Genomic DNA, 27,320 nt, shown 5'->3' on the forward strand with positions numbered 1-27,320 from the left:
TTGAGAAATTGTAAAGTTAATGGAGTGCTCGTCAGTTGAAGTAAAAGTGTTTTAATAGCAGCAGTGCACAGACAACATGGCCGCCGCTATTCTACTCCAGCCTTGACCCACTCCTGAATCTACACCAGCTACTGTAATGTAGCTTACAATAAAAGCACAGATTAAAAAGAAAGGAAATTAAATATCTTGTAATATATTACTCCCTTTAATGAACAAAGTACTTTTTTTCATAGAAAATCTCATTTTTTTGCTGTACAAAGACGCCCACAGGAAATATTCACATGCAATGAAGATGAAGAAAAACATTTTTTGGGGTGTTGTCGGACGCGTCAATGAGCTCACGTCACAATCCCATGTAAAAAAAAAAAGTAGAGGCTTATATTTGGCGGCCTTTTTTTTGGCCGCATCGCTTCATTTAAAGTCATCCGTGATACATAGAGATACCCACATCCACACACGCGTACATTCACACATATACACACACATTGCCTTCCCCCACTGCTATGTCATCTGACAGCGACGCTGCTTTTCGTCGCTGCTATGTCCTCGTGTCCGCTCGCTGTCGGGCGGCGCTCCCGCCCTACTGCCCCGCCGACCCGGTGGTGTCGTCGCTGTCGGCTCCTTGCGGGGAGCCCGGCGACGACCCCTCGCCCTCGCGCCCTCCCCCGGCTCTCCTCGCCGCCTTCCCCTTCAGCAGGGCGCTGTCGGGGTGCAGCGAGTGCAGGTGGATCAGCAGCTCGTCCTGCGTGCCCGCCGTGAGGCCGCACTCCTCGCACACGTACAGCTTGTTGCGTCGCTCCTTGTAGGCGTACTTCTGGGTGACGCTGTGGATCTTCTTCATGTGGGACTCCAGGGAGCAGCGCTGCGTGAAGGCCTTGTCGCACAGCGTGCACTTGTAGGGACGGACGCCTGGTTTTTTTTTTGGGGGGGGGAAACAAACGTCACGTTCCGGCCACCCCGTTATTCATGAATGTGCATCGGCGTCAAAGTGCGCGTCGCTACCTGTATGCGTGCGCACGTGTCTCTTGAGGTCGAAGGTGTCGTTGAAGCCCTTGTTGCAGAAGGTGCACAGGTGTCTCTTGGTGTCATTGTGACACTTGAGATGTCGGTTCAACATCCGCTGGTACGAGAAGGTCTTCTGGCAAACCTGCAACGACACGACCGACAGAGATGTTCAGTGTTTCTCACCAGAAAACGTCGCGCGTCTCCCGAAAGCCCACAAACCAGATAATGCAAGATGTGTGTGCTTAAATTACACAATGTTTGCACATGAAGGGCTGACATTTTATGCAAATTGTGCCGATTTTGAGCCTTTTGTTCAGGGTCCCACCCGAGATACCTGTTTTTCGGTTTATGAGAAGTTTATAGGATCAAATAAAAGACTTCAATTGTATTGTTGCATTTTCACATATTTTGATGAGAAGTATTTTTTATATATCGGGTGAAATATACCCGACGTTAGTGATGGTGTTACTATTTTTAAAGTTAGTGTTTTATGGTTAATGTAACTTGACTTTAAAAAGGTATAATGATCATTTACACAAAGCTAAAATGCTTATTTAAGTTGGCGAGAATGAAAAACACGAGAGGAGCATCGAGCGTCATGTTTATTATGTTAATGCCAGCAGGAGAAAATTAAAATAATGAAACAAGTTGAAACCAAGTAAAACCATTACAGTGATTTCTGATTTAACTTGTTTTTAAAAATAGAATATAAAAACAGTACAAGCGTACCTGGCACACATACGTCGACCCCGTCAACAGAGTCTGACCCGTTGACCTGGTCACCATGGACACCGCATCCATGGGGTTGGCGGGGGTCGTCGTCAAGGCGACCGGCACCTCGGTGGCGTACGGCGTCCGGGAGGACAGCACGGCGGCGGCGGCGGCGGCGGCGGCGGCGGCGGGGGGCAGAGCGTCAGGAACCGGAGACGGACTCGGGCTTAAACTACCTGTGGTCACCTGACGGAGGGAGAAAGCAAACGTTGACAAAATAACACAATAACAAATCATTTAGTGTAAATAAAATGATATTATTCAAGATTTAGGATATTTTTATTGTCATTTGCACAAATAACAGACCGTTACTCTGACAATGAAACATTTATTTAGCTTATTTTTAATGAACTTTAAGGACAAAAACGTTGCTCTAAATGCTAATAGTATAAGAAAATGTAGAATAAGACACGTTCAGCCATTCGATAAGAAATAGGCGTCGAGGCGTCGGAGTCGTCTGCCGTCGTTCAGCCAATCAAACGCCAGCGCTTCAGTTTACAGCATTTGACTGATGCAAAAGAAGATGGCGATTGTTATGGTGACAACACATCGATTTGAATGTCTGTTGAACTCCTCTTCCCTTTTCCTTTTCCTATTAAAATACACTCGACACTTTTATTTTGTAATATATACTTGTTTAAAGGACGGTTACCCGTTTGTCAGTCATCATATTTATCTATTATGGCACTATGTTTTCATTATATTTGTATTATTTTATTGTTTCATTCTACCTTCAAATGCCCCGTATGTGCAACATACTAAATAATTCTGATATGAGGTTCACACCTTGGAAGTAAATGTTGCATTAATGTCTATAAATGTTCATTTTGGGGAGAAGAAACCAACAGAAATGTGTCAAAATAAAGGTGCTAAAAATGCTGTTTGCTGCTGGTTCCCTCACCTTGATTTTGGACCGGACGTATGTGGAGCCTCCGTGCGCCCTCCTCCTCACGTCCATCCTCACGTCCGACCTCACGTCCATCCTCACGTCCGACCTCGCGTCCGTCCTCGCGTCCGACCTCGCGTCCGTCCTCGCGTCCGTCCTCGCGTCCGGCGACGGCGCCCGGCTCTGCGGGCGTCCCAGCATGGTGCAGGACGGCAGCTCGGCGTGCGTCTGCGTGTCGCAGAGCGACGGCTTGGTGAGGCAGAGCGGGGCCGTCTCGGCGGGGCTGGCCTCCGCTTCCATCATCAGGACCGGCGACGGGTAGATGGAGACTGGAGAGAGGGGAGAGAAGAAGAAGGAGGGGGGAGGAGTCAGTGGGCATCCTTTGAGTCTTTGGGACCTTTTGGGAGCAGCGGAAACACGATGGGAGTCGAGTTGTTGGACACCTGAATGAAATATTTCACTTTGTCATTTATTACAACAAATATTCATTATTGCGTAATAATCTACAAAAACAAACACAGAACTTCCTGATTTGACTTGTTTTTCCAGATTTTTTATCACCGTTTCAAAACTGATCCTCATGATGATTAGAAGATCGTTCATTAGCATGATTTTGGGGGATTCACAGGAAAGTTTAACGGCTTTTAGAGATGTTTTTTGTGTGACTTCAGAGACAGTAACGAGCAACCCGACAGGGCGTGTGTGCATCCAGAAGTCACGCCCGAGTCGACGGCATTCCACGACGACAAGTCGGAAAAATTAATGGTTCCCTTTAAGCCGGCTCATCCATTGTTAGGGATACCAGTCGACAACAACGCATTATTACGTCGGTATTTCCTGGCAACGCGTCCACAGATGGAGGAAAGACGCTGTGTGTGCGCGTGCGTGTGTGTGTTTGGGTTTTTGAGGTCGGGCTTGCTGGGGTTCCTTCGACATCTTCCGGGTCGGAAACCCAACTTTTGGCGGCGTTCCCGACCGGAAACTCGGGGATGCAGCAAAACTAGCTTCATTATTGAGTTGCATTATGGGAAAAAATGTACGATGCAATGATTTTTTTCGCACCAATTTTCGAGTCAAGACTTTGATTTTGAGTATTTCACCTTTTTCTCGCGAGTCGACCGGCTTTGAGGGAAACTAAATTGCACGACTGTTGATTTAAGAAGAACATTGTGGGTCATTTGATCGTTTTAAAAAAGGAGCTTCTGTGGAAACATCCCATCCTACTCACGGATATCAATCACACGAGAGAGAGAGAGAGAGAGAGAGAGAGAGAGAGAGAGAGAGAGAGAGAGAGAGAGAGAGAGAGAGAGAGAGAGAGAGAGAGAGAGAGAGAGAGAGAGAGAGAGAGAGAGAGAAGAAGCACGACAGAGTTTCACAATGTGCATCGGTTGATATTTGCACAATCTCTCAATTAGCAAACACGCGCAGATAAATATGTATTTGTGTGCGTGGGTGTGGGTGTGCACATGTTTGGCCTTTTGTGTTGTGCGACTTACACCGCATGCACTCACATGCCCCCTCACACACACACACACACACGCTCACCACATCACCATTACAGTTAGACTCGTCCAACCAGACGGTCTTGCAGCACCGGCTCTGTACCTTCCTCAAACAATCCACCTCCGCAGGGGTGGATGCCTCTCTGTGTGCGTGTGTGTGTCTGTCTGTGTGCGTGTCTGTCTGTGTGTGTCTCTCCGTGTCTTTGTGCGATGTGTTCGGGTAGCCCGGAGGCAGGTGTGGTTCAGCTCGGAGAAAGACAACGAATCAGTTGACGGCGCAGGGCCTCAATCAGATAAAACTCAAATGTAGATGCAAATGAAGCCCCACAGAGCTAACGGTGCGCCGCGACGCACAAAGAAATGGCTCCTTTCATATTCTGTAACGCGGTGTCAGATATCCATAATGAGTTGACAGTGACTCCAGCGATACAGCCGACGCGTAGTCGGGATCAACAGGGACCTGACCGGAGCGTAAAGAAGGCGATGCTAACGTTGTGGTTCTGAAAGCGCGGCCTCATCGCAGGCGTCTGCATGTTTTTCCTGTATTAATAAACGTTCCTGCATCAACAGGAAGGACTCTGCTCGCAAATGTCCTCTGGAGAACAACACATTTCATAACACGACCAGTTCCTTCTGAATGAAGAGATAAAGGTTACGTAATGCAGGGCGGCAGCTAGCGGCGGAAGCTAGCGGCGGCAGCTAGCGGCGGCAGCTAAAATAAGATGATCCTTTATTAGTCCCTCAGTGAGGAAATACAGGATTACAGCAGCATCGCTCACAAGTAAATGAAGATTAAAAAAATCAAGCAATATAAATAAACTGTAGAACGGTAATAAAACAAAATGAAATAGTTAGAAGAATATTAAATATACAGATGGAATAAAAATCTATTCCGTCGGCGGAAGCTAGCGGCGGAAGCTAGCGGCGGAAGCTAGCGATCGTTATCATCAAGATTATTTTCTTGATTAATCGATTAATATATACGTACAATATGCACATTTAAGAAACTTGAAACCAGAGATTCTCTTAAAAGAAAGACGTAAACATTTAAACCGGTAATAGTTGCTGTTTGCCGTCTTCTTGCCGTCGTTTTGCCATTTAATGTACAAAGTATATAGAAGTAGGGACAAATATCAACAGCGACTTCTTCAAAAACCTCTTCTTGTCCAAACCTTTAACGTTTTTCACCTCCGCTCAGATAAAGTAATAACTGTTAAAGTAATAACGTTTGATATTTAGAGCTAAAGTGTGTCGCGTTGTCCTTTATTTATAACTCCTAAACTCTTCTGCAGCATAATCCTGCTGCAGGGAAATGATTCTGCTCTTCATGGTGCATCACAGAAAGGGATGTGTGGCGTTGAGAAAGTCTTATTTGTGGTTTATTTCCATCACAAAGGGTTTTTTTTAAGTGAAGTTCAGAACAAAAGTCGTCGTTTTCAAGTCGTTGTGAATGATTCCTGCGTGTTGGTTGTTTCTGTGGCGACTGCTGCCGCCGGACATTTAATCTCATCCTGTATCGTTTGTTCACTCCTTCCCCCTCACCATGACATGAATGAAGTGTGTGTGTCTGTGTGTGTGTGTGTGTGTGTGTGAGTGTGTGTGTGAGGAAAGGTGAGTTTTTCTCGTGAGAGAACGAGTTGTGTTGCTTCTAAACGCACTTCATGAATTCATTTCTACAGCGTCACTCAGCAGGGAGAAAGAGAAAGAGTCAACAATCGGTAGATAACTTTAACAAACACGAGGTGTGTGTGTGTGTGTGTGTGTGTGTGTGTGTGTGTGTGTGTGTGTTTGCTGAAGGCGTACTGTCTGCCGCAGTAGGCTGTCTTCAGGGTCCGTTACATTTCCTCCTTCTCTCCAATAAACATTAACCTCGCAGCAGCAGGATGGACCCTCTGTAACCCGACTGAGAAACTGATGATGTCACAGTTATGACATCATCATCGACTGACATGGTCGCCCCCAAGTTAAAAGGGGAGATCAAAATTTAATTTAAACTTGTTAAATATGAGGTCACCGGCCTCCAAAGCCCCTTTATTGGTCCGGCTTTAAATTGATATTAAAATATTAGTATAAAAAATTACATTTTTTAATCCTTGTATCCTGAAGTTGTAAGAAAGTTTTGTTTGACATTTAAATTGAAGAAACGGTCGAGTAAAGCCGCCTTCTCGTATTTTTTTCAATAAATAGTTTTATTATTGTTTCCATTATCATTATTAATATCTAAAATCTTTTGTTAACAGTAACTGTACGATTAAAAAAGCTAATTTCCATTTTGTAAAACTATTCTGATCATCTTCTTAAACTGGAACCACCTCACTTCAGTAGTAAGACAAGTTTTCTTCAACAACAGTGATTCAGTTTCTGTTATTTTGATACTTTTATTGTGTTTATGAGCGAATGTTGAACCTGATCTGAGTCAAAGTCACAGAATAATTAAGAACTGACGAGGCATCAGAAACAGGCCCTGGCACATGTTTGTGGATTAGGAGACAACAATAAACTCTTTCCTCTGCTGCAAACACACACAAACAACATGCACACACACACACACACACACACACACACACACACACACACACACACACACACACTCCAAACTGATGGCATCTACTTCTCATAAAAGTTTTCAACAAGCCTGTTTTTGTATGCAATTATCATACCTGTGTGTGTGTGTGTGTGTGTGTGTGTGTGTGTGTGTGTGTGTGTGTGTGTGTGTGTGTGTGTGTGTGTGTGTGTGGCTCCTTCGCACATAAAGACACACGTCAGGCAGGTACGTCAAGTAACGGCACATACCAAGACCTTGAGCCGAGACACTTCCAGTGTTTAGTTGCTGCATTAAGATGCGTAATTACGCGTTGACGCGCAGCTTTTCTTAACATTACGGACATCTTCTCGTGGCTAATTGGATAGTTTAGATGAAGAAAATAAAGTTTTCTAGGACTGATTCTCATTTTGGGGGAAATCAACAAAGGGTGAAAGTCAGAGTTTACAGAGTTAAACAAGTAAACGTGGCTCTAAAACATCAGTATTGTCTGTTTTCTACGCGTAAAGTTGCATTCAGAAAGGCGTACCACATTAGTGGATGATTGCAGAATCACCTGCTTGCTCCTGTTAACATGATTAAATGTTATTTAACGGGATTATTAGTTTATCTAAAACTTGAAAACGACCTGCAGCTCAACTCAGCTCCAAAAAGTTCCGGTTTCAAACAGCAGAGAGGATGTAAAAGTCAATGATTACAAGTTAACGGTGATGAGATGTGGAAGAAAAGAGACACGGAGAGGGGGAGGGGGAGAGAGAGGGAGAGAGAGAGAGAGAGGTTTAGGGTGTAGTCCGTTACTTGTTATCTGATACCGACGTGGTCTTACAATAAAAAACTCGCCGATGGCAACAATGGAGACTGTTCTCAGGAGGAGCTGTTGGGAAGAGCCGGACTCTCTGTGCGGGTCATTTAAATGCAAAGTTGTGTCGCGCAACACAGCGGGAAGCCGCGGACGTCAAGCTCACTTATGACAGTTAACAACATGTCGGCTCTTGTTCGGGTTTCAGTTGGGGCACACACACACACACACACACACACACACACACACACACACACACACACACACACACACACACTTAGAAGAAGTGAAACGTCATCGCGAGAGGGCCAACACGTCGTGTTTTTAAAGGATGAGAGGACAACGTGTCGGCCTGCAGACATCCTCCCCATCGAGGCTCAACCACAACTCCATCCAACCTCAACAATACGGATGGAAAAGAGACACAATGTGAGTGTGGTACACTACACAATAAGGCCTGTATTTTGACTGCGTGAGTCGATGAAGTGGAGCATGAGGAAGAGCGCAGCCATCAGGGGTTGAAGGTCGATACGTGGAAAGCAACGGGCCCTTCAGAGCTGCTCAGAGGCCGCGGCGGTGAGACAAAACGAGCAAACACGCCGGCTTCCGCTCCAACATTACGTCTTTTTTTATGTGAATAAACTGTTTTTAATGTTGTTTTTTTCCCCCAATTAAGTTGGATTTGTACGTTTAAACGTTGACGTGAGAAGAAGAGAAACACACGCACGTCCCCTCTCTCTCTCCCCCTCTCTCTCTCTCCACGGCCCGCTGTGTTTCCCGTTATTCGGTGGCCCCGGCCCGCTGCCGCCCCGTTACAATCACTGCCCCAATCCCCACCCATTCCTCTTTTCCCCCTCAAAAAACCCCGCATGAAACCCACAACAATCCGTGCGTAAAAGCACCCGGATACGCGTAAAAGCACCGCTTACCTGACCCGCGCTTTGCTGGCTTTGCAAAGTGTTTATTTGCGGAACAAACAGGGCTCATCACGGCGGCGGGACTCACCTGGGACGTAGACGTCGCCTCGCTCGTGGTCGGGCAGCTCGCTCCAGTTCCGCTTTCCCGGCGAGATATTCGCCTTTTTCACCAGAAACGTCCTCGGCATGATTTATTAATGCTCGGTCCCTTTTTTTATTCTTTTATTTGTGTTTAAAAAAAGAAAGGTTGGTGGCGAAGTCAACTAAAAGTTACACAAAAAAAAACAGGAAACTCCAAAGTTGAAAAAAAAAATGGAAGGTGTCGGTCCCCTCTTCCTTCCTCCTTACACCTTTCCTTCTGGTTTCGCCGGCTGGGTGCCGCTTTAATCCCCTTTTTATTTGCTTTAATCACCTTTCACTTCAGCCGGGAAACGAAAGAGCAGTGCAGTCAGCAGCGGACAGGTGAGTCCGCTCAGGTGTGCAGCCCGGGCAGGTAAAGACGGAGGTTTCACCTCCCGGCGCTCTGAAATAACGGGAGTGTGTCAGAGAGGGAGAGAGAGAGAGAGAGCGAGAGAGAGAGAGAGAGCGGGCTGAGGGGGAGGAAGGAGCAACGGAGAATTATATCCTGATCACACACACACACACACACACACAGTAGTCAGAGGTGGGTCCAAGAAGAAGAAGAAAAAAAAGCAGCACAGGTACTCGTTTGAAAAAAAAAGAAGCAGGAAACAGGCTCCAGCGCGCATGCGCGGGAGAAATAACGGTGACAAACAGGGCTGGGGAGAGACTGGGTCAGGCCTCTGTGTGTGAGAGTGTGTGTATACCTGCTGAACCGGTTTACCCCTCCCTCCCTCTCTCTCTCTCTCTCTCTCTCTCTCTCGCTCTCTCTCTCTCTCTCTCTCTCTCTCTCTCTCTCTCCCTCTCTCCCCACCTCTTCTCCATTCCGCTTCAAGGTGTGGGGAACGGTGCAAATTATTGGGGAAGAAAGATTGTGTTTGAGGAGGAGGAGGAAGAGGAGGAGGAGGAGGAAGGGCTCCTGTGCAGACAGGGGACACATATAGAGGGAACTCAGGTTCCTGAGGCCTGCCTGTGTTTCTATCATGTGATTAGAGGTATGTGCTGCTGGTTTTTTAGAAAGCAGGTAACAGGTAAACTTGTCAAAACAAGCGCACCTGGATGAATCACCCGGGAAGCGAGCTGCACTTCTTTAACTCGCCGTCGAACAAGTGGCGGTTTAACGGCCTCTCTGTGGACGAGGCCCTCCATCACACCCGCAGTGAACTGGCAGCAAAGGCTCATGGGAGTTTCACGTCTTTACGTCCTTTACAGTTGTGTCTTTATTGTGTTTCTGTTTTATTTTAGACGCTTTAGCTTTTAGCGCTGAAGCTCGTCTGCACTCCGCATGTTGAGTATGTTCATGCACGTTATAAACGGGGTTCCTCAGGGGCGACTGCACGGGCCACTCACAATTTACAAGCACTTTACATGATACTTTCTTCCAGTTTGGAGTTAAAGTGATGATCGAACACACACAGCGTGTTCTTTGAATGACATCTTTTAAAAATATATACTCTTTGTTTGAAGTATTCAACCTGTCCTTGTCTCAAAGTTGCCTTTAAGTCCCGCAGGAAATATCAGAACAGTGAGGGACGTTCGTGTAGACGAGTCCTCAAGTTGGTAAATCCGAAAATATTCATGAAGAATTCACCCGATGAGCTTTTAGTTTATTAGAAAATGTCTCAAGGATTAAAATCAGAACTTGTATTTTAACAACTTTCTTGTCTTTGAAGTGATAATGAAAGAACTTAAATAAAAGAGTGATGGCCACTGACTACTGGTCCTTTATAGACACACAGTTGATCTGCTGATTACTGATAGTTGTGCCGCATTATATGCGGATGAGCAGCATCACAGAACTCTTGTTTAGTGTTTACAAACAAAAAGACAAACGTGTGTGTGTGTGTGTGTGTGTGTGTGTGTGTGTGTGTGTGTGTGTGTGTGTGTGTGTGTGTGTGTGTGTGTGTGTGTGTGTAAATGGAGCTTTCAGAGGTCAGTGTTTGCCTCCCTGCGGTGTGTGTTCACAACCCCCTCCTGCTGCCGCTCTGCTCTCTTGTCTTTGTAATGAACCCAACACACACACACACACACACACACACACACACGCACACACACGCTCCTCTTGAAACACCTGAAACCTTTAAAACACAGGAGGAGACAGAAGTACACGTGTACTGCAGTACTTGCAACAGTTATTTCTTGAAACAGATATTTTCCCTTCAAATATTGATTGTATTCCTATTTTTTTCTGACATTATTAAAAACCAATATCGTTGTCATCTCCTTCTGCCTCACACACACACACACACACACACACACACACACACACACGCACACACACAGGCCGCTGGTTTGGAGATGTCAATGTGTTTGTTGGTTTCAAACCAGCACCTCTGAGAGAGACGCTCTCCAAAACCCCAAAGCCTTCAGCGGTTTGAGTCATGAAGGAGTGGTGAGCGAGGGAATGAATGAGCGGTATGCCGCCCGGGCTGTCGGAGGAGTTTGGGCAGATGAGCTACCCTCCTCCTCCTCCTCTTCCTCCTCGTCTTTTCTTTTAAACCCCTTTCATAACTGTTAGATCATCTTTTTCCTATTCGCTCTTTCTTCAGATGTGTGATGGATTCATGAGAGAGAGAGAGAGAGAGAGAGAGAGAGAGAGAGAGAGAGAGAGAGGAGCACCGGTCCGACCTGATGGACGGCTCCATCTCTTCATCTCTTCATCTCTCCATCTCTCCATCTCTCCATCTCTTCATCTCTACTGTTATTTATCTAACGTCTGCATGAAGGAACAGAGATTTGTTGGTGAGCTGCGTGTCGTGTTCCTGTCAGCTCGTCGTGCACAACATGAACACAATACACGACTGAGTATAGTTCAGGTAGAAGTACAATAACGGCATCATAGTCAGAGTAAACAGCAGGAAGTACATGACATGAATACTGTGTAAACTCTGTATGAAGAGTAAGGTCAGAGCAGGTCAGATATATACACTAGTGTTGATATAAATATGTATGTTGTGTATGTTTGTATCATGGATGATGCTTAGTATTTTTGTTGTTGCTATTATTATTTAGTTTGACCTTTTGTGGCTTGTTTATTCATGTTTTGAACATGTTGGTGCTTTTATTGTGAAAGGAAAGAACGGAAAGAGTGGCTCTGGTCACTGTCAATAAAGCTTGTCATTATTTTGAATAATTTATGAATTGTTTCCTGTATTTGCAACAGGAAAGCTCAGAAAATATCTTACGACACTCGTGGTTATTTTACGTGAACCTCGTTCAATTACTATTTATTATATTATTTTAACACATTCTGAGTAACTGAAAGAGCTTGAACGTGTATCCAGGATGGAGACGTGTATCTTCTCTCTTCGCCTTCAACGACGAGGAATCCTTCAAATCCTCCAATTCAAGGAATTCGTACATTTTTCAAAATGGCGGCTCTCGACCGATTCCAAGTCCAAGTGCTCGAGAAAATACGGGGACGTCCTTCAAGTGTTGCGCTTCATTTAGTCATAAACAAGGTGTTGTTTAACAGAAAGTTAACCCAGAACAGAGCTTTAAATAGACTGTTTCATAGTTAACGTTTGAATGTTCAAAAAAGAAAACAATTATGTCGGTAATTGTTTTGAACTTCATGACTTTCCGTTTCATTTGTGTCTCTGTCATTACTGTCAGAGTCACGCTGCCGCAGCCCGCACGCTTTAATAAAGCCTTTGTTCTCTCAGCAGGGAGCACTGGTCAGGTGGCATACCTGTGTGTGTGTGTGTGTGTGTGTGTGTGTGTGTGTGTGTGTGTGTGTGTGTGTGTGTGTGTGTGTGTGTGTGTGTGTGTGTGTGTTGTTTGGGTGGCATGTCGTTGACAGTATATATATATATAGATATCAGTTGGAGCGGTTCTCGTGACTCTTTGACGACGTGATCCTGGAAGTCAAATTTTCAGATGTCAAACAGGTTTTCTTTGTCATAATTAATTGAGGCCTGTCGAGATCTGACACGTCTGCGTTATGATGTCCGGCTACATGGAAACAACACAGAGGCGTCATCACTCCATGATGGCTCACCACATATGGCCTTTACTAAAAACTGCATTCATTTTGAGTTATGTAAGTCTGATTTTAGCTCTGACTTTCCTCTCCACCAACTCTTTGGTCTCTTTATCTGCTAATTATTATTGCTATTATTATTATTTTTATCATTTATTATTGACAATTTATATATTTTTAAAAAATAAATCCTGAATAAGAATGAAGATACATCTAAACAAATGTATAAATACAGAATATAGTCAGTTTTTTATTTAGCATTCATTTGAATTTATTCATTTTACATAACCAACAGTATTGTTTCATGTTTATATTAATTATTGAAAATTAGGAAGCTAGGATTATGATCGTTTTTGTATAATATGTTTATATATCTATGTAATATATGTATTGATCTAAATTATGTCTTTCATGACACTTATATGATCATGTTTGTACTTTAACAAAAAGCCACGTTTCATTTAACTGGAATTTATTATTGTGATAAATTAGAATTTTTATAATAATGAGCAATAAATAAAAATAAAAATAAAGCCAATTTGCGCCTGATGTCGACAGATGGCGCTGTTTATCACAACAACAACGAAAACGTTACCTGCTGCTCCCGTTTTTAATCATCACACACCGCACACATAGTTTCGATCAACAGGTCGAGCAGCTTTTATAAAACCTTTAATCTTCTTTATACACAAAGGTGGAACGAGAGAGGACACATTATGAGTTTGAGTGTGTCCAGAATAATAAAAAAAACAAAGTCCTCTGAGCGCTCACAGGAGTCTATTAAAAGTTATAAGTGATCGACCAATCAGAATCGAGTATTCTATGGAACGTTCTTGTCCTGAAACAATGTAACAACGTTCCGTTCCACTGTTTGTTGTTTGTGACTCACTCTCTTCTCCTGCAGGCTCATTATAAACATGCCATCACACCTTTGTGTCCTTAAAGCAGGTTTCTGATTCCACGTTTAAGACAACAACACAAGAACAAACAAGAAGAAAAGTCTATTCAGAAAATATATGAAATAAAAACGTTCTCCGGGAACACAACGGTTCGTAGATTAAAACAGAATACAAACAAACAAACATATGAATCAATTACACACTGACAGAGGAGGACCACAACACATTTACATCAGTTTAAAATACATAGAAGAGTATTTCCTCAGATAAGAGATAAGATGACATTTCAGAATTACAGCAGCAGAAACGTAAAAGGCACAGATAGTAAAATAAAAAAAGTAATATAAATAAATAGTAAAACAGTAATAAAAACATTACATAATCCACAACAGCAATTGTATTATATTATACTAATTATAACAAATTGCTTTCGACTGAACTTTATTTGAAGAGTGCATACTTAACCGCTGGGGGAACAATTATCCATAACACAGTCATAAAAGTACAACGTCCTCTCTCGAGGCAGTCCGGGGCAGTAGTGGTGAGCTCCCAAAAAGTAGCAACCACAATTATAAGACCAGAAGAAGTAAGTCCAGTGTTTCGGTTTATCAAGTGACCCTGTTAACTGAAGCGTCTGTGGGAGAGAACATGTAGCTGTCCTCGTGAATGCCTGATTGTTTACTTATTCATTACAACGTCAAAACATATCTAAACCTGACTTGTTTTAATATTTGTGTCTCCACTCGGTCGCGTTTAAATAAGTCTAGAGGAGTCTTACTAAAGGGTTAGGGTTAACCCTTTGCAGATTTTTTGAAAAATGTTTGAGGGAAAATTATCTGCCTTTAATTTTTTACATAGAAATAATATTGCCTTCTTACTTTTTTTTCCTCAAAATGATATGAGTTTGTATAATGTTTTCTTTGTTTTCTGGGTTTAAAATCCCCAAAACAGCCTCTTTCCACAGCTGAAAAACTAACCAGACACCTCCATTTGCTCTACTTTCACTACTTTGTCGTCTCCGTCTGTTATATTTATCTTGTTTATTGTATATCATATGTATATATGTACAATGAGAGCTGCGGGAAACCGGAGGAAAATTCCAGGTGTGTATAAACACACATGGCCAATAAAGCTGATTTAGATTAAAACAAATTAAAAAAATATGTAATTGTACGTCTATTAACAAACTATACAATTTGAACTAACCTATAAAAAAACAACTACAAACTATATAACACAACAAACGAATGTTTTGAAAGTGGAAACTTTACTTTAAAGAATAAATGAAAACAAATAAACAGTCAGGCGTTCACGAGGACAGCTACGTGCTCACTTCCGGGTTTCAACGGACTAACGGCCGCATTCTACGGAAGCCACACGTTAACACGGGGCGGGTTGAACGAGCGAAACCCCCGGAAGTGCGTCATCTGGTCTCCTCTAAATTACGTCCACTGTCTGATAGAAAACATTCCAGCTATTGAGTCGCGATGGCGTCCAGGAAGAGGAGCCTCCCGATGAAAGACGGCCCGCCGGCCGCCTCCAAGCTCACCAGAGCCGCCGGCAAGAGTCACGTGGCGGCCCTGGTCCTGGCGAGGGGCGGCAGCAAAGGGATCCCCCTGAAGAACATCAAGATGTTGGCCGGGGTTCCGCTCCTGGGATGGGTGCTGAGGGCTGCTGTGGACTCCGAGATGTTTGACAGGTAGATGCAATTTATATGCATACACACATACACACATGCATTTATGTGTGTATAAGGGCTGCAACTAACAATTATGTGAACTATTAATTTACATTATGTCACATAGGATTAAAATCCCTGAAGGTGTACCATTAAGGGGCCCTAACACAAAATGAGACAGAATACATAACACACACACACACACACATATATATATATATATATATATATATATATATATATATATATATATATATATATATATATATATATATATATATAGTAATTGTGTAGTTAAGAGTGTATATATAAATATATGTGTGTATATATATATATATATATAGATATAGATAAACCAAGTTTCATGTTTCCTCGCACAGTTATGCATACCCTCTGCTTCCTCGCATACCTCAATTAGCTCTCTAAGAACGCCTTGTTGTATCGCCCTTGGCTATACATTATTGTATTTCTTTTGTTTTGGCGGTTGCTTTGAGTTAACTTTGTTTTTCTGCCCTTTTGCAACGTTTCTAATTTATCAGCAAGCGCTTTTGAGGTGAGCTTAACAACCTGTTTTTGCATTTGTGTTTCCACACTGCCCACCACACTGGGTTCATCAGCTTGTACATGAGTGTCACGGACTTTGCTGTAGCGATAGCGACGTTAGCTTCGCCCTCGCTCAACAGCCGCTGTAGCAAAAGCGACGTAGCTTCGCTCTCTCTCTGTGGCCGCTGCAGCATTAGCGACGTAGCTTCTTCCTTATCACAACAACGTCACGCTTTCATCCCCATCAGCGTCTGGGTTTCAACGGACCACGACGAGATCGAGAAGGTGGCGAAATCCTGGGGGGCCAAGGTGCACCGCCGCAGCCCCGAGGTCTCCAGGGACTCGTCCACGTCCCTGGAGACCATCCAGGAGTTCGTCCGGATCAACCCAGGTACACGCACGCCGCCCGGATGCGTCCGTGCATCCTCATCCTCCACGCCTCGGAGCGTCATTAGTTTGATCAGTGTGTGGTTTCCACAGAGATCGACGTGGTGTGTAACATCCAGGCCACGTCCCCGTGCCTCCACCCGTTCCACCTGACGGAGGCCCTGGAGATGATCACGCAGCAGGACTACGACTCCGTCTTCTCCGTCGTCCGGAGGCACCAGTTCCGCTGGCAGGAGGTCAAGAAAGGATGTAAGACGCGGAGCGGGTCCCACCTTACTTTAACAACTCAAAGTTTAATTGTGTAGGCAATTGTGTAGTTAATAGTGTAGTTCATTGTGTTCTTCCTGGAGAAACCTGTTCACCGGGTTCTATCGTTCATGACATGTGCACGGCTCCAAAACAAGACTTTTGGTTTCCCACATGATATTCTACATTCTCGTTCTCGCGTCGCTCTCTTCTCAACGTTCCTTCGCATCGTAGCTCCGCCCTCTTTAACTTTAGCCCCGCCTTCCTTCCCAGCCGGTGAGATCACCAAACCGCTCAACCTGGACCCGTCCAGCCGCCCGCGGCGTCAGGACTGGGACGGAGAGCTGTGTGAGAACGGCTCCTTCTACTTCACCACCAGAGACAACCTGGTGACCAAGGGGCTGCTGCAGGTACCGGCCGCGGTTTAATACTCGCAATACTCTAAATATGATACATACATACCACTAAATATCTCTTCTGCAGGGCAGTAAGGTTGCGTACTACGAGATGCTGCCGGAGTACAGCGTGGACATCGACGTGGACATCGACTGGCCCGTGGCGGAGCAGAGGGTTCTCCGGTGAGGAGACCGACGGTCAGATCAGCTGTTTGGGGGATTTTTGTCTTTTTTTTATGAATGTTCCGCCTCTTTGAAAATGTGAGACTTTACTGCACAGAAGCTGCTTGTTGGTGGAGGGAGGATCTGGAAAAGACGTTGTAATATTCTGTTTTTATGAAGCAGGCGGTGTCTTTCTTCCTTCTTTTTTTATTAAAGCAGGAAATTTACTTTTGTTTGAAGCCCAAAATTTATTTTTTATTTCAGCCTTCCGTTGTGTTTGGAAGCCCATTTCCACCACAAAAAACACTTTATCTCATAATTATGACTTTATTATCTCATAATTATGACTTTATTATCTCATAATTATGACTTTATTATCTCATAATTATGACTTTTTAAATCTTAATTATGACTTTCTATCTCATAATTATGACTTTTTTTATCTGATAATTGTCTTTGTATCTCATAATTCTGACTTTTTATTTCATAACTATGACTTTTTATCTCATAATTACAACTTTAAATCTTAATTATGACTTTCTATCGTATAATTTTGACTTAATGAACTCATCATTATGACTTTTTTTGTGGCATAAACGAGCTTCCTTGGCTGTGAGATTTATAAATATCTGTGAATATTAGTAAGAGGATGAAACTAAAATCCTGCAGCATGGAGTTTACTCAGTCCCTCCTCTCTTGGTGCTACTTTAGGCGTTTGCCTGGATGTCTTGAGGTTTACCGGCTTCCTCATCTCTTCCCGCTCTTTGTCCGCTTCGCTCCTCAGGTACGGCTACTTCGGCCGGGCGACGCCCGAGGTGGTCCGCCTGATGTTCTGCAACGTGTCCGGATGCTTGACGGAGGGCCGGATCTTCCTGTCCAAGTCCGGGGAGGAGATGGTGTCCGTCCACACCAGGGACACGGCGGGCATCCGCATGCTGCAGAAGGAGAACATGGAGGTCGTGCTGCTGACGTCCAAGGTCGACTCGGTGAGCCGCTCGCTGGCCGACGCGCTGGCCCGCAGGACGGGCTGCGAGGTCGTGGAGGTCGGGGACGAGCCGCTGGACGACCTGAGGCCGATGGTGGAGACGAGGAAGCTGGGCTGGAAGGACGTGGCCTACATGGGTACGGCCTTTTTAATCTCACAAATCACATGTTTTTACTTATATATTTGACACTTTAGTCCCAAAGAATATCCAAGTTTCTTAAAGTACATTTATGGTTTCATAATGTTGAAAATGTGTGACTTCATAATCTCACAAATCAGCGTTTTCTTCTTCTGTATTTGTCACTTTATTCTCGAAGAATATCTCAATATATATTTATGGCTTCATAATGTCCAGATTTGTGACTTTCTAATCTCACAAATTGGCATTTTCTTCTCGTATATATGCCACTTTAATCTCAAAGAATATTTATATGTTTTTGTAAATATATTTAAGACTTCATAATGTTGTCATTTGTGAATTTATAATCTCATTATTTGGCATATTTTATCTCATATATTTGCCACTTTAATCTTAAAGAATATCCCAAAATATATTTATGGCTTCATAATGTCATAATTTGTGACAACATAATCTCATTATTCAGCATTTTCTTTTATGTATATTTGCCACTTTAGTCTCAAAGAATATCCAAGTAAAAACAAAACTTCATAATGTCATAATTTCTGACTTCATTCTCTCTTTAATTTGCATGTTTTTTCTCATATTTTCGGCACTTTAATCTCCAGATAATATCCGAGTTTATTCTCTTAAATGCACTTCTGCTGCCACCTGGTGGAGCTGCTGTGAACCCGAAAAGCCTTTGGTGTAAAATAATCTTTATTTCAACCATTTTTATTTAAAATTCATACAAGTTACACATTACAAACTACACAACAAATACATCCAAAATAACACACGACAGGCAGTGGAGCGCAGGAGGCTCAGACGTGACCGTGGGCGTTTCCTCCCTCAGGCGTGGACTCGCAGGACGTGGACTGCCTGAACCTGGCGGGTCTGAGCGCCGTGCCCAGAGACGCGCCGATGGTCGCCGTCAACGCCACCAAGTACACGTGCCGGCGCGCCGGGGGGGCGGGCGCCGTGCGCGAGTTCGCCGAGCACATCCTGCTGCAGAGGGAGAAGGCCAAGGCGCAGACGCAGCAGCACCGCATCGACCGCCGCCACTTCTAGGCGACCAGCGGGAAACCACGCAGGGACAGAAAACGTGTGCACCGATTTTAATAATAATAATAATAATAACGCTGCACATGGAAAACATTTGACTGATTAGCAATGTCGAGATTATTATGCTTTAATTTTCATCTTGGGAATTTTACGACTGAATCAGATTTACCAGTGTTCTTTATTTTCTGTACTCATGCTCAATAAGTGCCCCAAATATTTGAAGATGTGATGTTGTGGAACAGAATTTGAAGATATTAATAGTCAGGATTTAAGTGTGTGATAGAGGAAGCATTTTAAACCCCAAAATATGAAGTTAAATGTCGGCGTGTGTCATGTTTTCTGTGCCCGTCTTCCTCGTGCCGAGTGTTCCCCTGATGGAAAAACACTGTTTACACGTCTGGGGATATGATGTCATATGGGAAAAATATGGCAATTCATTTTAAGATGCCAGGAGGCCTGAAAGTCTTCATTTGAGTCAACGTTTTCGCACTTTTTAGTGGATTTTATACCTTCTTTTCTTTAAAACGCTTGTAATGCTTCACAAGCTTCTTTACGGGTCTTGAGTTATGAGTTATGTTTCTCTTCTGATGATCATAATGCAGCACAAAGAGTAGAAACAAAGCTGAATTATCTGTAAAATCATATCTCATATTCATGAGCTACTTTATTGACGAGCGTCATAAAGAAACAGCGGCTCAATATCCTGATTTAGATGTTTAGAAAAGCATCTGAAAACAAATCGTATAATCCATAAACGTGCTTTCATCAGTACGTTATTGGTTCATTTATTAAGACTAAAGAGCCGCTGACACACACACACACTCTGTGACCTTGAGCATGTCCATCCTGACCTCTGGGTGCGATCAAATGACCTTATGACCTAATCAATGAGCTTAATAAGCCGTGAATTTGTGACAATTACTTTATTGTTTTTCATGAATCTGCATATTTTTTTGATGAATCAACGAAAAAAAATATTTTTACAGTTTCCTCTAAAGCAAGAATAATAAGATTGCTTTGAATAAATGATCCTCAAAACCATTAAAATCCAAATGTCTCATGTATTTATAAACTATTTACAGTCAGAGAACATTTAAAGGAGCCGACGACGAGTATTTATACAACAGAAAGTCGAGTTTTTTAACAGGTTTTTTACAGTGTAACTAAGAGGGTTGAACACTAGAGGCGTGCAGGTGTCCGTCACTCCGTCGTGGTCACGTGGGCGTGGCCACTCCGTCGTGGTCACGTGGGCGTGGTCACTCCGTCGTGGTCACGTGGGCGTGGTCACTCCGTCGTGGTCACGTGGGCGTGGTCACTCCGTCGTGGTCACGGGCGTGATGATCAGCGGCCGGTCGTTCTTCCCGGACTTGTTGGTGCAGGGGCTGAAGAACGGGAAGATGCACTCGCTGAACGTGTCGTTGAACGTGTAGATGTGGAGTTTAGCGTCCACGTTGTAGAAGGACACCTGCGGACGACACACACACACACACACACACACACACACGCACACACACACTCACAGCGGTCAGACACGCGAGTCGCCTCGTGAGTCGATGGTGGTTAGTGAACGTGTTTTTCTTCACCTGTCCTTTCTCAAAGTCCACGAATATCCCGATCCTGTGCGGCCGCAGGTTCAGGTGGACGTCTGTGGACGGCTCGCTGCGGAAGGCGTACCTTTCACTGAGGATGAGGAGGAGGAGAAGGGAGGAAAAAGACAATTAAATGAACAATCAAGCACACTTTGAATTCAGACTCACAGTCCAGACAACACAACAACATGACGTAGATCAAATACACACAGAAGCACAATTAAAACACATATAAGACATAAGATGCCTTGTTTACTTTACCACACTATTGTTACATTATGATATCTGTCTATATCGCCGTCCCTCCATCTTTTAAAGGGTATATATCATTTAAATAAAAAAGGACATATAAATCTGACTTTCTACAACATTCTAACAGATTTTATGCCCCAATTTTCTTTCTTTTTTTAAATTTAAGATAAACTGACTCCAAGGAAATAACGGATGTTTTAGTTGCTGGGAAGATTAGCGCTTCATCAGTTCACCTGTTGGCCACTAGAGGGCAGCAGAACGAACTGTGGACCGTTCACGAGGCTGATGAGAGGGGGATTGTGGGTAGTTAACGGACTCACGTGTCTCTCAGACTGAGGAACCAGTATCCGTTGCTCGGGGTGACTTCGATCTTCCCCTTCCTGTTGATGGACTGTCTGGCGACGCCCAGATCCCAGTCCGTCTTCCCGCCGACCTCCACCTGCGCACGAGGAGCAACATTAACGCTCAAACATAATCTATATCAACCTTTTTGGAAAGCCAAAACAATTCACGAAATAAATAAATCTAATTTAACCTTCTGGAAAATCATCCCACTCCCATTTTAATACCCAGCATGCCCCATTTAGACAATCTTTTGGCATAAAATACACAATATTTTTCCATTTTTTAACCGAATGACACATTTTTTTGATTGAAACTCCTTCCTAACAGGCAAAGACTTTGTTTTATTGTGATTTTTGTTGCAGATTCAGATTCTTTAGGTCCTAATCTTTCCAAAAAGGTGTCTTATTGACGCTCCAGGAGGCTTTTTTGGGGAATCTGGCTCATATCATGCTGGATGTTTATAGTTACCATCTAAATATCTTTTAAAAGTGATTTTTTGGAAGATATACATTTTTTTCCCAAGACTTTGCTGAACAAATACATATAATAAACACAAGTAATGGAAATAATTTGGGGATCCTACAACGACTCAAACAGGGAAAAGGAGGTCTGGAGACAACACTGGTTCCACAGTTTTCATCGGGTTAAAGGGCAGATGCAGTTTATTTTCATGCACTTGTTTCATTTTTGTCTAATTTGTCTAATTTCAGACTGGTGGAAATAATCCCAAACACACTTATATCATCTGTAGATTTCTCCTCAATTCAGCATCAGCATCAGAAAACGCCTCGTTTACAGATTTACAGAACAAAAAATCGTCTTAATATAAATAAATTAGTTCCATTTTGACCCTTCGCCACCTCTTCTGACCTCCACCCACCTCCCAGTAGTGCCTCCCGGAGGAGATGGCCTCCCTCCCGATGACGCACACCACCCTGTCGAACCTCTCCGGGTTGTCCGGGAGCGTCTGGTGTCGGTCGGTGCACCTAACCTGCAGAAACACGGAAAAGGAGCTCATCCATACCCGACCTCCTCCTCCTCCTCCTCGTTAATCAATCCACGATGAAGATATTCAGGAGTCTCACGCTCTTCATGTCCTCCGACAGAAGCAGCCTCGGATGAGCCGTGTTCACGTCCAGAGTCACGTCCACTGTGTCGACGGGAGGGAAATAAACAATAAATACACTTAATTTGTTTATATATCGCGTCTGCAAGATGTGTGCCGTAAATAGCTGCTGATAACGTACCGGCATACTCCTGAATCCTCCTCACTCCTGCAGGAAAAACAGGATGAAATGTTTAAATAAATGTACAAAGTATAGATTTATATTGTTTAAGGTGGACTGCTGAAATGACTAGAATACTGTGTGTTTAACTTGTTAAGGTGGAATGGATTCACGCAAATGGTTTAAAACGTCAACCTTTTGGAAAATCCTCCCGCTCCCTTTTTAAGTCCCAGCATGCCCCATTCAGACAATCCTTTCGCTTAAAATATGTAATATTTTTTCCATTTTTTAACCAAACGACTCAGTTTTTTGACTGAAACTCCTTCCTATCAGGACAAGTCTTTGTTTTATTGTGATTTTTATTGCAGATTCTGATTCTTTAGGTTCTAATCTTTCCATAAAGGTGTCTTATTGACGCTCCAGGAGGCTTTTTTGGGGAATCTGGCTCATATCATGCTGGATGTTCATAGTTACCATCAAAAATATGATTTTTTTGCAGATATACATTTTTTCCCCAAGACTTTGCTAAACAAATACATACAATAAACACAAGTATTGGAAATAATTTGGGGATCCTACGACGACTCAAACACAGAGAAAAGACGTCTGGAGACAAAATTGGTTTTCACAGTTTTCACCGGCAGATATCATCCACTGGTTTATGCACGTTTATGAGCCTCCATGTTGAACCTATTTAAGGTGGAATGGGGAGTGAACACTCACTGGGCTGATATGGGACCGGACTGGACGCCAGTGCTGAGTCAGGAAAACCTGCAGAGGAACAACAGGAGCTGAACTCACCACGACAAACCAGCGTTTCAGTTTCAGATCCAACGCTCGCGAGTAAAAAACAAACCGTCTTCTTTTTTTCTTTTTTTTACCTGTTTCTGCGATGATCAAAAGTTCTTTCTGGAACTTCTCCACCAGAACCGCCAGCGACCTGAAGACGGTCCCGGTTCCCAGGTCAGAGTTCACCGACATGCCGGACCAGTCTCTGGCGGGCGGAGGACTGGAGAGGACGGGGAACGTCTGGGAAAAGACGACAGATTTCAAATAAGTCGCCGCGCAGGACTCGGCTACGTCGGCTACGTCGGCGCCGTTTAGAAACCTCACCGACCTTCACGCAGTGGATGTAGTCGTCGGACCGGGCGAGCTCGGCGAGGGCGCTCTTCCTCCTCCGCAGCTCCTCCACCTCCAGCTCCAGCTGTCGTATCGTGGCGTCGGCCTGCAGCGCCGCCGCCCGCCGGCTCATCTCCATCACCTCCATCAGCTCCGCCTGCGAGCGCTCGATGGCCGACACCAGCTCGGAAAACAGGCGCACGCTGCCCGCCGTCTCTCGCTCCACCGCCAGCTGAGGAGGAATCATTAGAAAACCCCTCTGTTACAGTTTATTCTGTTTTTTTACATCATTAGCTGCATTGACGCTGCATATATATATATATATATATATATATATATATATATATATATATATATATATATATATATATATATATATATATATATATATATATATACCCCAAATAAGGTATATTAAAACCTTAAAATTTGAAAATAACTTCAAATGAATAATCATGGATAAAACTTAAGGAAAAACCATAAAATGTTATAAATACACTTCAATATTTCCGTAAATAGCTAAAACTGAAATGCTGGGGGGAAAACAAAAGTATAGTTAAAATTTAAAAAAAAAGGATGACACGATGAATTACAGGTTTTGCCACACAGCTTGGGTATTTACAGGAATGTGTGTGTGTGTGTGTGTGTGTGTGTGTGTGTGTCTGTGTGTGTGTTACCTCCAGCTCAGTCGCTGACAGTTTGATCTCTTCAATCTTCAGGACTCTCTGGCGGATCATCTCCTGGAACTCCTGCTCCGACGCGCTCAGCTGGTCCTGCACACAAACAGAGGATACGTTCATGCTAACGTAATAATAGTAGGCTAACAGGCTAACGTAATAATAGTAGGCTAACAGGCTAACGTAATAATAGTAGGCTAACAAAAGGCTTGATAGGCCAGAAAAAAAAGAGCTTTCCAACTTAATGGTTTTGCATGTAAAAAACTAAAGTTTTGGGTTTGGTAGAAGGCTTCTGCTTCCAGCTTGTTATCCACAAACATCGTTCTGGTTTTTCCCACCTTGGTTTCCATCCACTTGGCTTCGAGGGTCACCGTGTCGTGATCCTGATGGCGCTCCGTCTCACATTCGGGGCAGATGCACACTCCGTCCGTCTTGCAGTAAATCTGAAATCAGACGGAGAGAGCGTCGACTCCTCTCGCTCCTCAATGAACACGATGGACGAACGAGAATCCGAAAGACCCCCGAGAAAAATATGATGTATGGCGAACGAGCACTGTACCGCTATTCCTCTGTGGTGGACCTCACAGACGGGGAGCCTCCGGCCAGTCGCAGCCCCGCTCACGGTGAACCTCCTCCGGCCTTTGTAGTGACTGTAAGGGGGCGGCGCCGCCTGTCCGGAGGGGCTCGCCGGGCTACCGATGGGACTGTGGTTCGGTAGCGAGGAAGCCAGTGGGGTCGTGACCGGCGTCGTCCGGATGAACTCATCTTCCGCGGTGGAAGAGACGGAGAATTGAGAGATGAAATCTATTGTTTATTCTACTGATTAACACCAAATTCACCCGTCTTACCTTCGATCTCACAGGACTGCGATACTCGGAGCGGCGGTCGAGGGAGCTTCTGCTTCAATTCCTTCATGAAATCGTCTGGCATGCCTCTTTCTCCTCCTTCCCCTCCTCCTCTCTCTCCTTTTTCTCTTCCGCCTCCTCCTCCTCTCTTATTGTCACCCCCTCCTATCAATAACTTGTACTCATTGACGATCTCTTGCAGCGTCCTGTTGATCTGGGGCTCTGGTTGCTTGCGGAAGGTCTTGTTACACAGAGGACACTGGTAAACCTGAGAGAGGACAGACGGATGGATGAAAGTAAGACAGAAAACTAGGATTACTGTTGGATGTTGGATGTTTCTGAGTGCCTCCCTCGTGTCACACACTCGCAGACCTTACGCCCGCTCCAGTACGTGCTGATGCAGTCCATGCAGAAGCTGTGGCCGCACGCCGTGGTCGTCGGGTTGCTGAACACGTCGAGGCAGATCGAGCACAGGAACTGCTCGTCGGACAGGAAGCTTCCGCATGAGGACATCCTGCGGTCAGCGAGAGAGTAATGTCCAGTTGGATCAATGCAGACCAGTCAGACTCAAGTAAAAAAACAAGTTTGTTGTGTTATTAGAAAGGCCCTTTGAAGAAACCATCGTTGACAGAGTTAAGACATAAGGACTTATAAATGATATTCTGGGATCGGTTCCCCATGTACAGTAGTTGTTCTCCACTGTAAGGGCCTCTAAGAGTGCAACTTATCATGTTTTCTCCACTGGAAGGGCCTCTAAGATAGTGTAAAAGTCAATGAGACTTAAAATTACCCTTGATATATTATTATAGCCTCTTACATGAATGTAAGAGGCTGCATTCACAAAGAAAAATAGAACAAGTCATAAGCAATAGGTGGGATTAAATAACCGTAAATTAACATGACAGACTTTCATATAAACCGGAGAAAATAGGTTTTCCTTAAAAAACTTTCGTCCTGATGGAGGAAAACCTACATGGTACTTTTCCAAAACCACCTTGCCTCGAAGTCCTTTTGTAACATTGCGTTTATAGTTTTAACATCATTATCCTGAAGGAAATTGGTTTGCAGCCAACGCATGACGAAGGAAGAGCAACAGCCTATCATCACACATAAATCACTGCAACAAAGAGACATTCCTTCCAACTGACTAGAGGCAACAATTACAGCCAAGATGTAACGCAAATCAAGAACACAAATTGACTGAATTACACATGTAAATGCAGTATGTTGTTGACTCTTACTTTAAATGTTCTAAAAACAACACACACAATGTAATATCTTAAACTCTTGATTTATATTTTTGTGTTTTTTCTCAAATGTTCGGAGGAAATTAAACATATTTTTTCAAACTCAAAAGGTTTAAACCACACAACACCAATCAGTCAGTTTGTCCACAAAGAGACAAAAAACATTATAAAAAACAAACAAAAATAGCAGCCTTACTTTTTTCACCTTTAAGAGCTGTACAGTGACATGTGGTGGAAGAGATCAAAGCATTAAATATGAAATAAAAGAGTAAAGGTTGATACCTTTCTGTTGGTCGGTCCGATTTTAAAAATGCCTCCAAAACAATTTTTTCCCGGTCTGTTGTTTCTCGATCTTCAAAAGTTGTATCTCGATCGCTCTCACTCTCACTCAGGAAGTGTGTTTGCTTCTTAAGCTGACATGAAAAAGGTGTGTGTGTGTTTGTGTGTGTGTATGTGAGGAAAAGGAAAATCACACCACGCCCATTCACCTGTCTGTTTGGCAGGTAAATGTGGCCGGACTGGTTCAGGTACAGACGCCTTTCGAAGGACAAATGTTTCCACCCTAAACCTTAATACCTATTAGTTATAGTCCTTCTGCCTCTGGCAGATTTAGAAAGACTTTATTTAGCAATGAACATGATTACTCTACAACGTGTGATTATGATTAGTCCAAAAAAACTTGTTGAGGCTTGATGTGAGGAAATCAAATGTTTTTTATTCACAAACCACACTGCATTGAAGCTGTTCTAATTAGTATTGTTTTTTCAACAATGGCTGGAATGAGAATTATCACCCAACGCTGCACATCCTCTCACCTCCACCGGGCTTTTTAACATCTTTCAGCACATTGTTTTGTTTTTTTACGGCCTGGATATCCACCAGCAACACTGGAACCCTTGAAATATAGGGGATTATCCATCTTCAAACCAATAGCTGATGGAAACACGTCATGGTTTGGCTTTAAATAAGTCGCTTGACACTTAATTCAACGACAGACACAGCGGATATCACGTGATGG

The 27,320-nt window shown here is 43.7% G+C and overlaps 3 protein-coding genes across 3 annotated transcripts; 1 reads left to right on the plus strand and 2 right to left on the minus strand.

Moving 5' to 3' along the window:
* Nucleotides 1–181: 181 nt before the first annotated feature.
* ovol1a (ovo-like zinc finger 1a) lies at nt 182–8,927 on the minus strand. The gene is made up of 6 exons (XM_068588132.1): nt 8,511–8,927; nt 2,832–2,991; nt 2,678–2,747; nt 1,735–1,962; nt 1,003–1,147; nt 182–909 (listed from the first exon to the last, which is right to left on the minus strand). The coding sequence occupies exons 1-6, from the start codon at nt 8,608–8,610 to the stop codon at nt 581–583; spliced, it is 1,032 nt and encodes a 343-aa protein (XP_068444233.1). The 5' UTR covers nt 8,611–8,927; the 3' UTR covers nt 182–580.
* A 5,923-nt stretch (nt 8,928–14,850) lies between these two features.
* cmasa (cytidine monophosphate N-acetylneuraminic acid synthetase a) lies at nt 14,851–20,043 on the plus strand. Its single transcript, XM_068588373.1, has 7 exons — nt 14,851–15,122; nt 15,893–16,035; nt 16,125–16,280; nt 16,551–16,687; nt 16,761–16,855; nt 17,619–17,956; nt 18,794–20,043. The coding sequence occupies exons 1-7, from the start codon at nt 14,911–14,913 to the stop codon at nt 19,006–19,008; spliced, it is 1,296 nt and encodes a 431-aa protein (XP_068444474.1). The 5' UTR covers nt 14,851–14,910; the 3' UTR covers nt 19,009–20,043.
* On the minus strand, nt 19,920–26,622 carry LOC137792631 (E3 ubiquitin-protein ligase TRIM39). Its single transcript, XM_068588372.1, has 15 exons — nt 26,585–26,622; nt 25,428–25,569; nt 25,059–25,323; nt 24,770–24,975; nt 24,549–24,653; nt 24,211–24,306; nt 23,532–23,765; nt 23,296–23,443; nt 23,138–23,185; nt 22,436–22,462; nt 22,274–22,338; nt 22,069–22,179; nt 21,164–21,282; nt 20,586–20,682; nt 19,920–20,467 (listed from the first exon to the last, which is right to left on the minus strand). The coding sequence occupies exons 2-15, from the start codon at nt 25,566–25,568 to the stop codon at nt 20,315–20,317; spliced, it is 1,815 nt and encodes a 604-aa protein (XP_068444473.1). The 5' UTR covers nt 25,569; nt 26,585–26,622; the 3' UTR covers nt 19,920–20,314.
* Between the last annotated feature and the right edge of the window lie 698 nt (nt 26,623–27,320).

This window comes from Clinocottus analis, unplaced genomic scaffold (assembly GCF_023055335.1).
Source record: "Clinocottus analis isolate CAN_PGR_092001 unplaced genomic scaffold, fCliAna1.0.p SCAF_21, whole genome shotgun sequence".
In the NCBI taxonomy this organism is placed as follows: domain Eukaryota; kingdom Metazoa; phylum Chordata; class Actinopteri; order Perciformes; family Cottidae; genus Clinocottus; species Clinocottus analis.

Excerpts from the sequence above, each read along its gene's own strand:
- ovol1a (XM_068588132.1), bottom strand. The coding sequence starts at position 8,610 with ATGCCGAGGACGTTTCTGGTGAAAAAGGCGAATATCTCGCCGGGAAAG. Across the intron at positions 2,748-2,831 it reads CCGCAGAGCCGGGCGCCGTC|GTCGGACGTGAGGATGGACG; the intron begins GCCGGACGCGAG and ends GATGGACGTGAG. Across the intron at positions 1,148-1,734 it reads GGTCGACGTATGTGTGCCAG|GTTTGCCAGAAGACCTTCTC; the intron begins GTACGCTTGTAC and ends GTGTCGTTGCAG.
- cmasa (XM_068588373.1), top strand. The coding sequence starts at position 14,911 with ATGGCGTCCAGGAAGAGGAGCCTCCCGATGAAAGACGGCCCGCCGGCC. Across the intron at positions 16,036-16,124 it reads GTTCGTCCGGATCAACCCAG|AGATCGACGTGGTGTGTAAC; the intron begins GTACACGCACGC and ends TGGTTTCCACAG. Across the intron at positions 16,856-17,618 it reads GCGGAGCAGAGGGTTCTCCG|GTACGGCTACTTCGGCCGGG; the intron begins GTGAGGAGACCG and ends TTCGCTCCTCAG.
- LOC137792631 (XM_068588372.1), bottom strand. The coding sequence starts at position 25,568 with ATGTCCTCATGCGGAAGCTTCCTGTCCGACGAGCAGTTCCTGTGCTCG. Across the intron at positions 24,307-24,548 it reads CCAAGTGGATGGAAACCAAG|GACCAGCTGAGCGCGTCGGA; the intron begins GTGGGAAAAACC and ends GTTTGTGTGCAG. Across the intron at positions 20,468-20,585 it reads TGGACTTTGAGAAAGGACAG|GTGTCCTTCTACAACGTGGA; the intron begins GTGAAGAAAAAC and ends TGTCGTCCGCAG.